Genomic DNA, 11,383 nt, shown 5'->3' with positions numbered 1-11,383 from the left:
ACAAACCCCTGAAGACTAACAGAAAAGGCTTTCCACAACTAAAGACATAAAGAAGAAACCACAAGACGGGTAGGAAGGACAGAGACATGATACAGTCAAGACCCACTCTCCTGTAACCCACAAACAGGGGGATCATCATAATTACAAAGGTTCTCCCCAAGGAGCTAGGGTTCCAAGCCCCCACACTGGGTTCCCCAGCCCAGGGGTCCTGCACTGGGCAGATGAGCCTCTAGAACATCTGGCTTTGAAGGCCAGCAGGGCCTATATACAGGAAGAGAGCTGGAGGGCTGTGGGAAACAGTGACTGTGCTCTTAAAGAGTACATACAAAATTCACATGGTCCAAGTTCCAGTGTAGAGACAGTAATTTGAAAGGCACCTGATTTGGATCCACTTATTGACCTTGGAAAATCTCCCAGACAGGCAGAAGACAACTTGGAGGCCCTTTGACAACATTCACACTTATATGGAAAACCTACACAGCCTATTAAAAAGCAGAGATATCATTTTGCAGACGAAGGTCCATATAGTCAAATCTACGGTTTTTCCAGTAGTCACGTATGGACTACTGAGAGTTGGACCAAAAGGAAGGCTGAGTACCAAAGAGCTGATGCTTTTAAACTGTCTGCTGGAGAAGACTCTTGAGAGTCCCTTGGACAGCAAGGCTATCAAACCAGTCAATCTTAAAGGAAATCAATCCTGAATATTCATTGGAAGGACTGATGCTGAAGCTGAAGCTCCAATACTTTCGCCACCTGATGCAAAGAACTGACTCATTGGAAAAGACCCTGATGCTGGGAAAGATTGAAGGCAGGAGGAGAAGGAGGTGACACAGGATGAGATGGTTGGATGGCATCATCAACTTAATGGACATGAATTTAAGCAAACTCCAGGAGATAGTGAAAGTCAAGAGAGCCTGGCATGAGGCAGTCCATGAGGTCACAAAGAGTCAGACATGACTTAGCAACTGAATGACGACAAGAACAGCACGCTGGCAGCAGTCATTTTGGGGAGCACGTTCTACCATGAGGACACAGTGCTGGCAAGCATTACCGTGGAGCCCTTCCTCTAGCCCAGTGGCGTGAAGGGTTTATCTGCCCACCAGCAAAATGGCACCAGTTCTGGGAACAACAGGGATCCACGGCCAACCACATGGGGACCCAGCCCCACCCACCAGCAGGTTCAGTTCAGTTCAGTTCAGTTCAGTCTCTCAGTTGTGCCTGACTCTTTGTGACCAGCCAAACTATTCCAAACTATTGAAGAGGAAAGAATGTTTCTGAATTCATTCTAAGAGGTCAGCATCACTCCCATACAAAAACCAGACAGAGATACCACACACAAAAACAAAAAAGAGAGAGAGAGCGAGAGAGAGAATTACTGACCAATATCACTGATGAAGTGGTAAAGAATCTGCTTGCAATACAGGAGACTGCCAATGCAGGAGACGCAGGTTCAACCCCTAGGTCCAAAAGATCCCCCAGAGAAGGAAATGGCAAACCACTTCTGTGGGAATGTATTCTTGCCTATATAATACTCCTGTATTCTTGCCTGGGAAATCCCATGGACAAAGGAGCATGGCAGACCACAGTCCATGGTGTCACAGAAGAGTCAGACATGACTTAGTGACTAAACAACAACAATCACTGATGAACATAAATTCAAAAATCCTCAAAAAAATTAGCAAATCAAATTCGTGGCTTCTAATATGCCTGCAAAGTCAAGTGCATTAATCAAATGCTGGGCTCACAGCAATGAGTCAATGAAGTTTTTGATCAAGTTTTGAGGGCAAAAACAACCAATTAAGGTGTGTATGCTGCTGCCTTTTAAGACATTCTGGAGTGATTTGTCAACAAATTGGCCAAGCACTGCATTCAGCAGTTATCTTAAAACAGAAGAAGCAGATACATTTAAATTTCCTAATCTACAGATTTCTCTTGATTCTGTGCCTCTTCTATTTAAGCTCCATAAGAATCTCTTCAAGCTAGACACAAACAACCTGTCAAAACAGTGGCTGAGAAAGAAGGTTCCAGCTCATTAGAACTGTGCTCATTACCACCTTAAGAAGCTCCTGGAAAAAAATGGAAAGTTAAGCAGGGCAATTGAGGTTCACGCACAATAAATCCAGTCAGGCAGATTCTTCTAATCTACTGCTCCTAATCTTCACAGGCAAAGGCCACTCTGAGCATTTTGAACCACTGTTAAAAAAAAAAAAGTGGTAAAAGTGTGCATATTCACACATGAAAACAGCTCTTGATTTTCAAATTCAAAATCAAATTTAAATCAAAGGGAAATTTCCAACCAAAGAGAGAAAGTTCAGAATATTGACATTAACATATGGAAAAAATGTGTGGATAAACTCAGATTGAGAAAAAGAAATCAAGGTTGTTTGCTAGCCTGATTTTTAAATGCTTGCTTACAAAAGTGTGACAGAAGTGGGTGATAGTTTTTCTTAACCTCTCTGGAATCTAGCAAAAGGCTATATGGTACATGCTGTTACTAATCTCACTAATGAAAGCCCATTTTTAACATTTATTATCTAACTAATAATCCACTGACTTCGCCAATGAATACCCATCTCCATCTTTCATTATGATACTATTTTAAAATCTAGTATTAACTGGAATTAGAGACTATTGAAGATTGCTGTATTTATCTCTGGAGTGTGGCCTTTTTATTAAAAGTTGACCATCCCCTTCTTCTAGAGTATGTACTGAGACCAGGCAATTGGCCATAAATAGAGTGTAGCTCAAACTCACACAGGCAAACACACATACAAATACATGTGCATACATGTGGACCTATGCCCAAATATTTTAAAGTAAGATGCATTATCCTACATAAAGTAAGATACAGACATTATTGCATTTTCATTGGAGAGTTGAAGTTACAAGCTTCACTCAGGAGTTCTACTGACTAGGTGAGAGCCCAGCTTGTGATCAGAGGCAAGATTTAAATCATTGACTAGCTATGACTAACATTGATTTCTTAGGGACTTCCTTGGCCTATAGCATGCCTAAACTTCAGTTTCCTCATTTGCAAAGTGATAACAGTACGAACTTGACGTGGATACTAGCTAAATATCCCGAACAAAGTCATGCAATGTTTTTTCTTCTGGTTAGAGTGTTCTGGCTAAAATCTTTCGGCTGGTATCATTTTGAAAGCTGCTGAACCGGTAAGTCCATTTCATTATCTCTATGTGCTTTGCGTCACTTGTTGCCAGCCCCTCCAGGACAAATGTCTATGTGTTTCATGCTCTGAAATTCCTTTGAGTCCTACAACAATTAGGCAGTCTTGTAAACTTCCTTTTTTGGTAACTGCTTATCAAGCTGACTGAGCCCTTGCTCCTGGGAAGTTTTGCTAACAAACGCCTCTCTCTACCTCCCTCTACCACCCTGAACTCTGTTATGAATGCATATCTCTCCCATCCCTTCTGCTGGGCATATAAACAATCCTTTAAAAATTTTTCACTTTGGGCAAGAGTGAAAAGAGCGAGTCGCGGGGAACGGCGGCGGCGGCGGCGGCTGCAGGGCCGAGGGGACGCGCGGGCGGTGGCGTCGCCACGTCGCACGGTCACAGCCACGGCGGGGGCGGCTGCCGCTGCGCCGCAGAACGGGAGGAGCCGCCCGAGCAGCGCGGCCTGGCCTACGGCCTGTACCTACGCATCGACCTGGAGCGGCTGCAGTGTCTCAACGAGAGCCGCGAGGGCAGCGGCCGCGGCGTCTTCAAGCCGTGGGAGGAGCGGACGGACCGCTCCAAGTTTGTTGAAAGTGATGCAGATGAAGAGCTTCTGTTTAATATTCCATTTACAGGCAATGTCAAGCTAAAAGGCATCATTATAATGGGAGAAGATGATGACTCACACCCCTCTGAGATGAGACTCTTCGCCGACATGAGGTGACCATCTGCAATTATGAAGCATCAGCCAATCCAGCTGACCACAAGGTACATCAGGTTACCCCACAGACACACTTTATTTCCTAAGGGCTGACCAAGACTCCCACAGAGGTGTTGTGTTGGTGAAGAAGTATGACATCCTGTTGGGAAGGACAAAGAGAGATGGGGCTCCAAAGAGAGTTGGCTGCCACAGCCTCTACCAAGCTTTGTCTTTGGGGCTTGCTGCAGAAACCTGGCCTATAGAAGACACCACACCCCCAGGAAGGGTTGTGTGGGTGCCGAGGAACAATCGTGGTTCTCTAGGGCCCTAAAGAAATTAGGTCTTGGGCCGGTCAGTACCTGGCAGCCGTGGATAATGCCTGCCTTCCCAGTTTATGTGGCCATGGGATCCCAAGTGTCTTGTTGCTTTGTGGCAGGATTATTGTGTGACTTGTTTTTAAAATGGAAACTATTCCTGGGCTGCAGTAAACTTTCTGAAGCCTCAGCATTGTGTTTGTATTAACCATCAGGAGGGTCTCCAGCTAGAAATACTTGTCCCTGCTTGCTCCTTCTCCCTGTCATCTTTCAACATTCTTGTCAAGTTGCCCAGCTTGGAGTTGTCTGTCATGCACCAGTGTCCCATGTTATAGCTTGAAGAGCAGAAATCTCCTGATGTTGCTTAATAGCTTGGGAGGGTCTTTTGTTCCTGTTGCCCAGGTAAGCAGTCTGAGGAGAGCATTGTTTCTATGTGGGTATCCTGGTCAGGGTAAGATTGGGACTTTGATATGCTTCTCTTTGGGACATCCTTAATGTTTATCAGCTTTTAACTAGTGTTGTAAGCCCAATGGCAGAATTTGGAGATCTCAGTTCTTCTGTTCATGGCTTTTTATTCACTGTGACTAATAAGCTTCCTAATAAATCCTTGCCAGACTTAAAAAAAATAAAAAAATAAAAAAATAAAAAGAAAATAAAAATTTTTCACTTTGAAGGATTGGGAGTTTGGAATTAACAGTTGCAAACTATTACACATAGAATGGATAAATAACAAGATCCTACTTTATAGCACAGCGTTCTATATTCAATATCTTGTGATAAACCATAGTGGAAAAGAATATGAAAAAAGAACATGTGTGTGTGTGTGTGTGTGTGTGTGTGTGTCATTTTGCTGTACAGAAGAAATTAAATACACCATTGTAAATCAACTTCAATAAAATTTTCAAAAAATTATACTTTGACCCAGCTCGCTTGTTGAACTAATTCTCTCCCATATTTCACTGCTACAAAGAGAAGTCTCACTCACTGTCCCTCTTTTGCTACCCCATTACTGTATAACGCACTATCAGTGGATTCTGTCTCCACTGTGCTACTGACATGCTCCCAGGGGTGGTGGCTTTCTCCCTATCACAGATCTCAGGACTTCCTCAGCCTCATAGTCTCTATTCTCTTTGCACCTCCTGACCTTGCTGACCACCCACTCCATCTTGCTCTGTGTCAGGCCCAAGCACTGGAGGAATTCAGCCATGGAAGATCTTTCAATAGCATCATTTAAACTTGTTTTAATGTCTATAAAATTCAAGTCACTGATGAAAATGCTATAGCTCTCAGAATGTGCATCATGGCTTCATATTGAAAGGAATATATGTAGCTTGCTGACATCAGATCATACCTTATTGCTTCTCTTAGTAGATAAGGCTGATAATTATTTTGAAAATGATGTATTTTAAAATGCATGCAGGTCCCTTTTTCCACCAGAGGCCAAGGGAGCCCTGTAAAGTGGGGGGACAGTGCTGAAGGTCCTGGTACCACTGTCAGGGGATGCTACCGAAGAATAAGCTAACACAACCGCTCCTCCCAGGAGCCCACCAACATTTCCATCCCAGACTTCACCATCAGGGCCAGAATGGAAATGACCTTGAGGCCATCACAAAACTGAGGTGGGGCCAGCCTGATGCCACCCTCACCTCCAGCTGCTCCCTGCCTCTGAGTCCAGCCTGTCCCTATGCCTCCTGTCTCGCAACCCAAGGACAGGGATGAGCAGATTCACTGGCGTTTGTGGGCGAGCTCAGTGAAGCTCTGTTGGCAGCTCTTCCCCAGTGTGCTCAGTCAAAGATGTGCCTTGAGGTCAGAGAAGTGTCCCAAGGATGATCCCAAGCTGATATGGTGGTGAGCATGCCCAGAGCTCTTCATCCACTGCAGTATGGCTGTCAGGCATGGGGGAAAAGGGGCAGGGCCCAGGGTCTTTCTGGAAGACCCCTGAGGGTGCCCCTTCACCATCAAGTTCTGTAGCTGGCAGGGTCAAGAAGGCTGCTGCAAGTTCAGGGCCCCAGTGGGGCCCCAACAACCCCAGCTGTTCTTGCCTCCTGGAGATGAACCTGGAGTTCCATCTCTAACAGTGTGAACAAGTCAGGTCTCCCCACTTCCAGTACAGGTAGGTGTACATTCATAGAGGAGCAAGATACACATGAGGCGCATCTGGCCAGGAGCCATGATTATTATTGTAATTTAGTTGCTCCGTCATGTCCGACTCTTTGTGACCCCGTGGACTGTAGACTGTCAGGCTCCCCCGTCCATGGGATTCTCCAGGCAAGAGTACTGGAGCAGGTTGCCATTTCCTAAGGGGATGTGAAAGAGTTCCTGCCTGCAGCAGATGGCCAAGAACTTCCACAAGATTTACAACTTCTCCAATGGCGCTCATGGTAAAGAATCCTTCTGCAAATGCAGGGGACGTGAGAGACACAGCTTTGATCCCTGGATCAGGAAGCTCCCCTGGAGGAGGGCATGGCCACCCACTCCAGTATTCTTGCCTGGAGAATCCATAGGGTCACAAAAGAATCAGACACAACTGAAGCGACTTAGCACGGACATACTCATGGCCCAAAAGGACCAGGAGATGGCTTTCTTGTCCTCCTCAATGGGCAAGCCCTCGGAGAAGGTTGACCGACTGGAAAAGAGCCTAAACTTAGGTTTGATTGCCCTGGAGTGAAGCCAGAGGCAAACTCAGCAAGGATCTCAAGGAGTTCTGGAGGGAACTCTTCAATAGGCATATCCTGCATCAGTGTATCGCTGAACATGGACATCCAAGGCTCCTGTGACCTTCAGCAGATCCTTAAGCGCAAAGGAAACTGCAGAGTCATCAGGGCCCTGTCTGGTGCCCCTATGTCCACTCCAAGGGTGACCACCTGTAACAAGACACTTGTACCATGAGCAAGTGTCAGAAGATGCTGCAGGGCTCTGACAGAATTGTGTCTGCACCCTGCATCAGGGTGCAAGCTTGCATGGAAAGCAGTGGTATGGTATGGCAGCTCAGTAGACTGTGCCGTCACCTGAGGGACATCCGGAGCCTGTAGGAGAACACCTCTGGGCCCAGACAAGCATTGTGCATGCTGGCCTCATCACTCAGCATTCTCTTCAGCAGCTCCATGAAGGCCATCGGGTCTGGAACATCACGGATGGGCACTGAGATGACCTTGAAGAAGCCACACATGGGCCTCAACCACTAGGTGTAGGCCCTGCTGACCACCCAGAGCCACCTGTACCTGGAAGGCCACTCCTAGCCAAATAGCCAAGATCTGGGATGTCTGGGCACTCAGCTGCATCCACGACCTGCAGACATTGGCAGAGGGGTCACCACGATGAATCACCACAACGTGCCACACCAGGAGAACCTTATCCACATATGTGACACCAAGTCCAAGCAGCAGGTGCAGATCTTGGAGGGCCATGTGAGCAGCACGCCTGCTGTGGCCTCTTGTCACCAGACCGGATCAGTTTCCAGCACATTCTATGGTCGCTCAAGGATAACACAATCAGTGCTGGGAAAGTCTGGACTTGCTCACAGGGAATCCAGGCCAGCTCTTGACTTCCTCTGGCCCCTTCCTAGGCCTGTCTGAACTGGACTGACCACAGAAGTGATCTCAGGGTCTCTGCTTACACTATGAGACAAGACAGCAGGCTAAATAGACTTCTCAGCCAGCTGGGCAGTTCCCTCCCACCCTATTCCCCACAAGCCTCGCTCTGCTTGGCCCTGCCATCATTTGCCTCCAGGACAAAGCTCAGCACCCTCTCTCTGGGTACCAAGAAAAATCTGGTCCATCCCACCTTCTGTCCCCATTTTAGATAGACTGCAGGTCTTTTCACTTACTTTTTCTAGACCTTTTTAGATTGTATATAGTTTTAATCATTTCCTGATTGAAATAAAAGCTCACAAACTGTGAAAAAAAAATTAACTAAAATGCATGCAGATTGACACCTTTAAGATATTTTTAAAACTCACCTGCTTTTCTAGTGTTCAGCTTAGAACTCTTTTTCCCAAAGAGAGACTAGTTCCATTTATTCTGCTTTACTCTGTTTATTACCACAGACTTGCAGGGGGTAAGAAGGAGAGACAGGGAGCCCCGGGGGACAGACTGTGCTGCTTGGTGTTCACAAGAGCACAGGGCCATCCGAGTCCTCCCATACCAGGATTCTTTGTCACATCTCTGAGAAGATAATCGAGTTTGATGAGGATTCAAGGCAGACATCCCCGGAATATTGCTATCATTCGCATCCGCTCTCAGCCCTACGATTCCCTCCCTCCATCCCTGTTCTGATGCAGCTTTTGTCACATTCCATCTCCTGCTCCTCCCCTCACTCTGTCCAAGGCAGCCCTTTTGGTTTAATCCTGACAGTCAACAGGAGCTGATCTGGGGGGATAAACCCAAAAGATAGGCATCCCCCTTAGATGACATTCCCACCTGTGCCCCCCTTGTGTTTCTGGGTGTTTTATCCATCCTCCCTAACATATGCAGGGGAAGCTCTCTAAGCTACATAGTGCGACTCTTCTATTAACAAGAAAGGCACTTACTCAAGACACCCAAAGGGCAGAGGAGGACACTGCATTTTTTTTCCCTTAGTTCTTTTTTTTTAATATAAATATATTTATTTTAATTAGAAGTTAATTACTTTACAATATTGTATTGGTTTTGCCATATATCAACATGAATCCGCCACAGGTATACATGTGTTCCCCATCCTGAACCCCCCTTCTTCCTCCCTCCCCATACCACCCCTCTGAGTCATCTCAGTGCACCAGCCCCAAGCATCCAGTATCATGCATCGAACCTGGACTGGCAATTCATTTCATATATGATAGTATACATGGTTCAGTGCCATTCTCCCAAATCATCCCACCCTCTCCCTCTCCCACAGAGTCCAAAAGACTGTTCTATACATCTCTGTCTCTTTTGCTGTCTCTCATACAGGGTTATCGTTACCCTCTTTCTAAATTCTATATATATGCATTAGTATACTGTATTGATGTTTTTCTTTCTGGCTTTCTTCACTCTGTATAATAGGCCCCAGTTTCATCCACCTCATTAGAACTGATTCAAATGTATTCTTTTTAATGGCTGAGTAATACTCCATCATGTATATGTACCACAGCTTTCTTATCCATTCATCTGCTGATGGACATCTAGGTTGCTTCCATGTCCTGGCTATTATAAACAGTGCTGTGATGAACACTGGGCTACACGTGTCTCTTTCAATTCTGGACACTGCATTTTTATCAGAGGTCACAGAACCTCTTCACCCCAGATCATGGATTTAATACCCATGGCACTGTCTACCTGCCCCTCCTACTGATACGGGAAATGCTTTGTCAGAAGTCCAGGCTCTTGTCCAACTCATCTAAAAGAATTTGGGTGAGGAACGCAAAGCACAAAGGAAACCACAAACACACACAGAGGTGCAATGAGAACAAAGAAGCAAATTATTTAGTAACTTTCACAGAAGCGGAAGTTACATACCCCGAGAAGAAGAGTGTGAGTGTCCTCAGAAGTGAGGGGCACACTGTAGGGTTGTTGATCGCCTCTCACTTTATTTTTACCCCTTTGAATGGGTGGAGGGCTTTTGATTAAAGATGGGATATTCATTGAGTTGAGGCGGGGCCTGTATTGCACCAGTTTCCAGCAGCCCCTGGTCTTGCCCATTTGTCTCCTGAAGTCGTTGGACATTAGCTGTGAGAGTTGTTCTGCCTTAAGTGTTCCCTTACTAGTCCAGGACCACATGTGGAAGGTTATGCAGCAGTCATCAGCTTCCTATGCATTTTTTATCACACAAACTCCATAAAAACTCTTTCATGGTCAGAGTTTCTTGCTCAGATGTTACAAAGTTCCTGTTTTAGATGCCATTCCTCCGTGGTGCCATTGCCTCCCTAAGTGCAAAACAAGGAGGTGGCTTTGCTTTTCTGCCTAATGCCTGACCCTGTCCTTCCTGCTTCACTAGGACTAGTCCCTTCTAGGAGTGGTTCAGCCACTCCTGGGTAGTCACTCATCTTGATGGTGATGGAAAGACCTCAAGAATCCCCTTTGCCTGACCAAATTGAAGAGGCAAAGCAACAAATGAGCAAAAGGAAACCTAGAATCCTAAGTGGACAGTCATTCCTCTACCAAAGAAAAGAGGTGCAAGTTTCCAGAGATGGAAACTGCCCAGATTCCTAGGATGCCACTCTATCCATGATGTCCAAATTAGTGAAGGAAAAGACCAAGGCCAACAGTGGGCTTCAGATGTGACCCTGTGTTTTCATCATCTTCTCTTTTTATTCAATATTGCTGTGACTTCGTGATTTATAAGAAAATGTACTTGCTCTTCTTCCCTGTTTCTGGCACAGAGCTCCCCCTTTAGAATTTCCTAAGTGAGCATAGTGAGAAGGGTGTCTTTGATTATGTTAATGAGATGGCTTAGGACCCCCTGTTAGGATGGAAGCTGGTTGCCAGGGAGCCAACCATGAGATGAGAGGGTGAGAACTCTCAGTCCCACTTCCCTTCTGGGGAGGGGAGATGGGCCAGAAACTGAACTCAGTCACCAATGATCAATGACTTAATCAACTGTGCCCACATAATGAAGCCTCCATTTGGTTTTTCAAGCCCAGAATAACAAGGTTCAAAGAGCTTCTGGGTTATCAAACATATAGAGATTTGGGGAGAGTGATATATTCAGGGTATGGAGGCTCTGCATCCTTTCCCCAGACCTTGCCCTTCACATCTCTTCCATCTGACTGTTCCTATCTGACTGTTTATATGATATCCTATCATAACCAGTAATCTAGTAAGCAAAATGCTTCTGAGCTGTGTGAGCCACTCAGCAAGTCTGTGAAACCCAAGAAGGTGATCACTGTAGCCTTCAGTCTACAGCCAGTTAGTCAGAAGCCCAGGTGACAACCTGGACTTGCAATTGATGTTTCAGGGGGAGCAGGACAGAACTCTTAACCTGTGGGATCAGACACTATCTCCAGGTAGGAAGGGACAGAATTGAGATGAGTTAAAGGACACCCACTGAGAAGGAAATGGCAACCCACTCCAGTATTCCAGCCTGGAGAATCCCATGGACACAGGAGCCTGGCAGGGGGGTCGCAAAGAGTCAGACATGACTGAGTGATGAAGCACACATATGACACCCAGCTGGTAAGGATCCAAGAATTGCTTGTTGGTGTGGGAGAAAATACCCCTACATGTACACATTCTGAAATGGGTG

General features: G+C 45.9%; 1 protein-coding gene and 1 pseudogene across 1 annotated transcript in view; both read left to right on the top strand.

Annotated features, from left to right (window-relative positions):
* Positions 1-3,467: 3,467 nt before the first annotated feature.
* On the top strand, positions 3,468-4,376 carry LOC138445177 (PITH domain-containing protein 1 pseudogene; annotated as a pseudogene).
* Positions 4,377-7,503: 3,127 nt separating this feature from the next.
* The window catches only part of IMPG1 (interphotoreceptor matrix proteoglycan 1), a 185,578-nt gene continuing 181,698 nt past the window's right edge, over positions 7,504-11,383 (top strand). The window contains exon 1 of the mRNA XM_069598931.1: positions 7,504-7,593. Coding sequence (XP_069455032.1) covers positions 7,504-7,593 — 90 coding nt within the window. The remainder of the gene's footprint in view (positions 7,594-11,383) is intronic.

The sequence above is a fragment of the Ovis canadensis genome, chromosome 8 (assembly GCF_042477335.2).
Source record: "Ovis canadensis isolate MfBH-ARS-UI-01 breed Bighorn chromosome 8, ARS-UI_OviCan_v2, whole genome shotgun sequence".
In the NCBI taxonomy this organism is placed as follows: Eukaryota; Metazoa; Chordata; class Mammalia; order Artiodactyla; family Bovidae; genus Ovis; species Ovis canadensis.
Note: the sequence above shows the minus strand (reverse complement) of the source record. Positions and strands in the feature narration are given on the sequence as shown.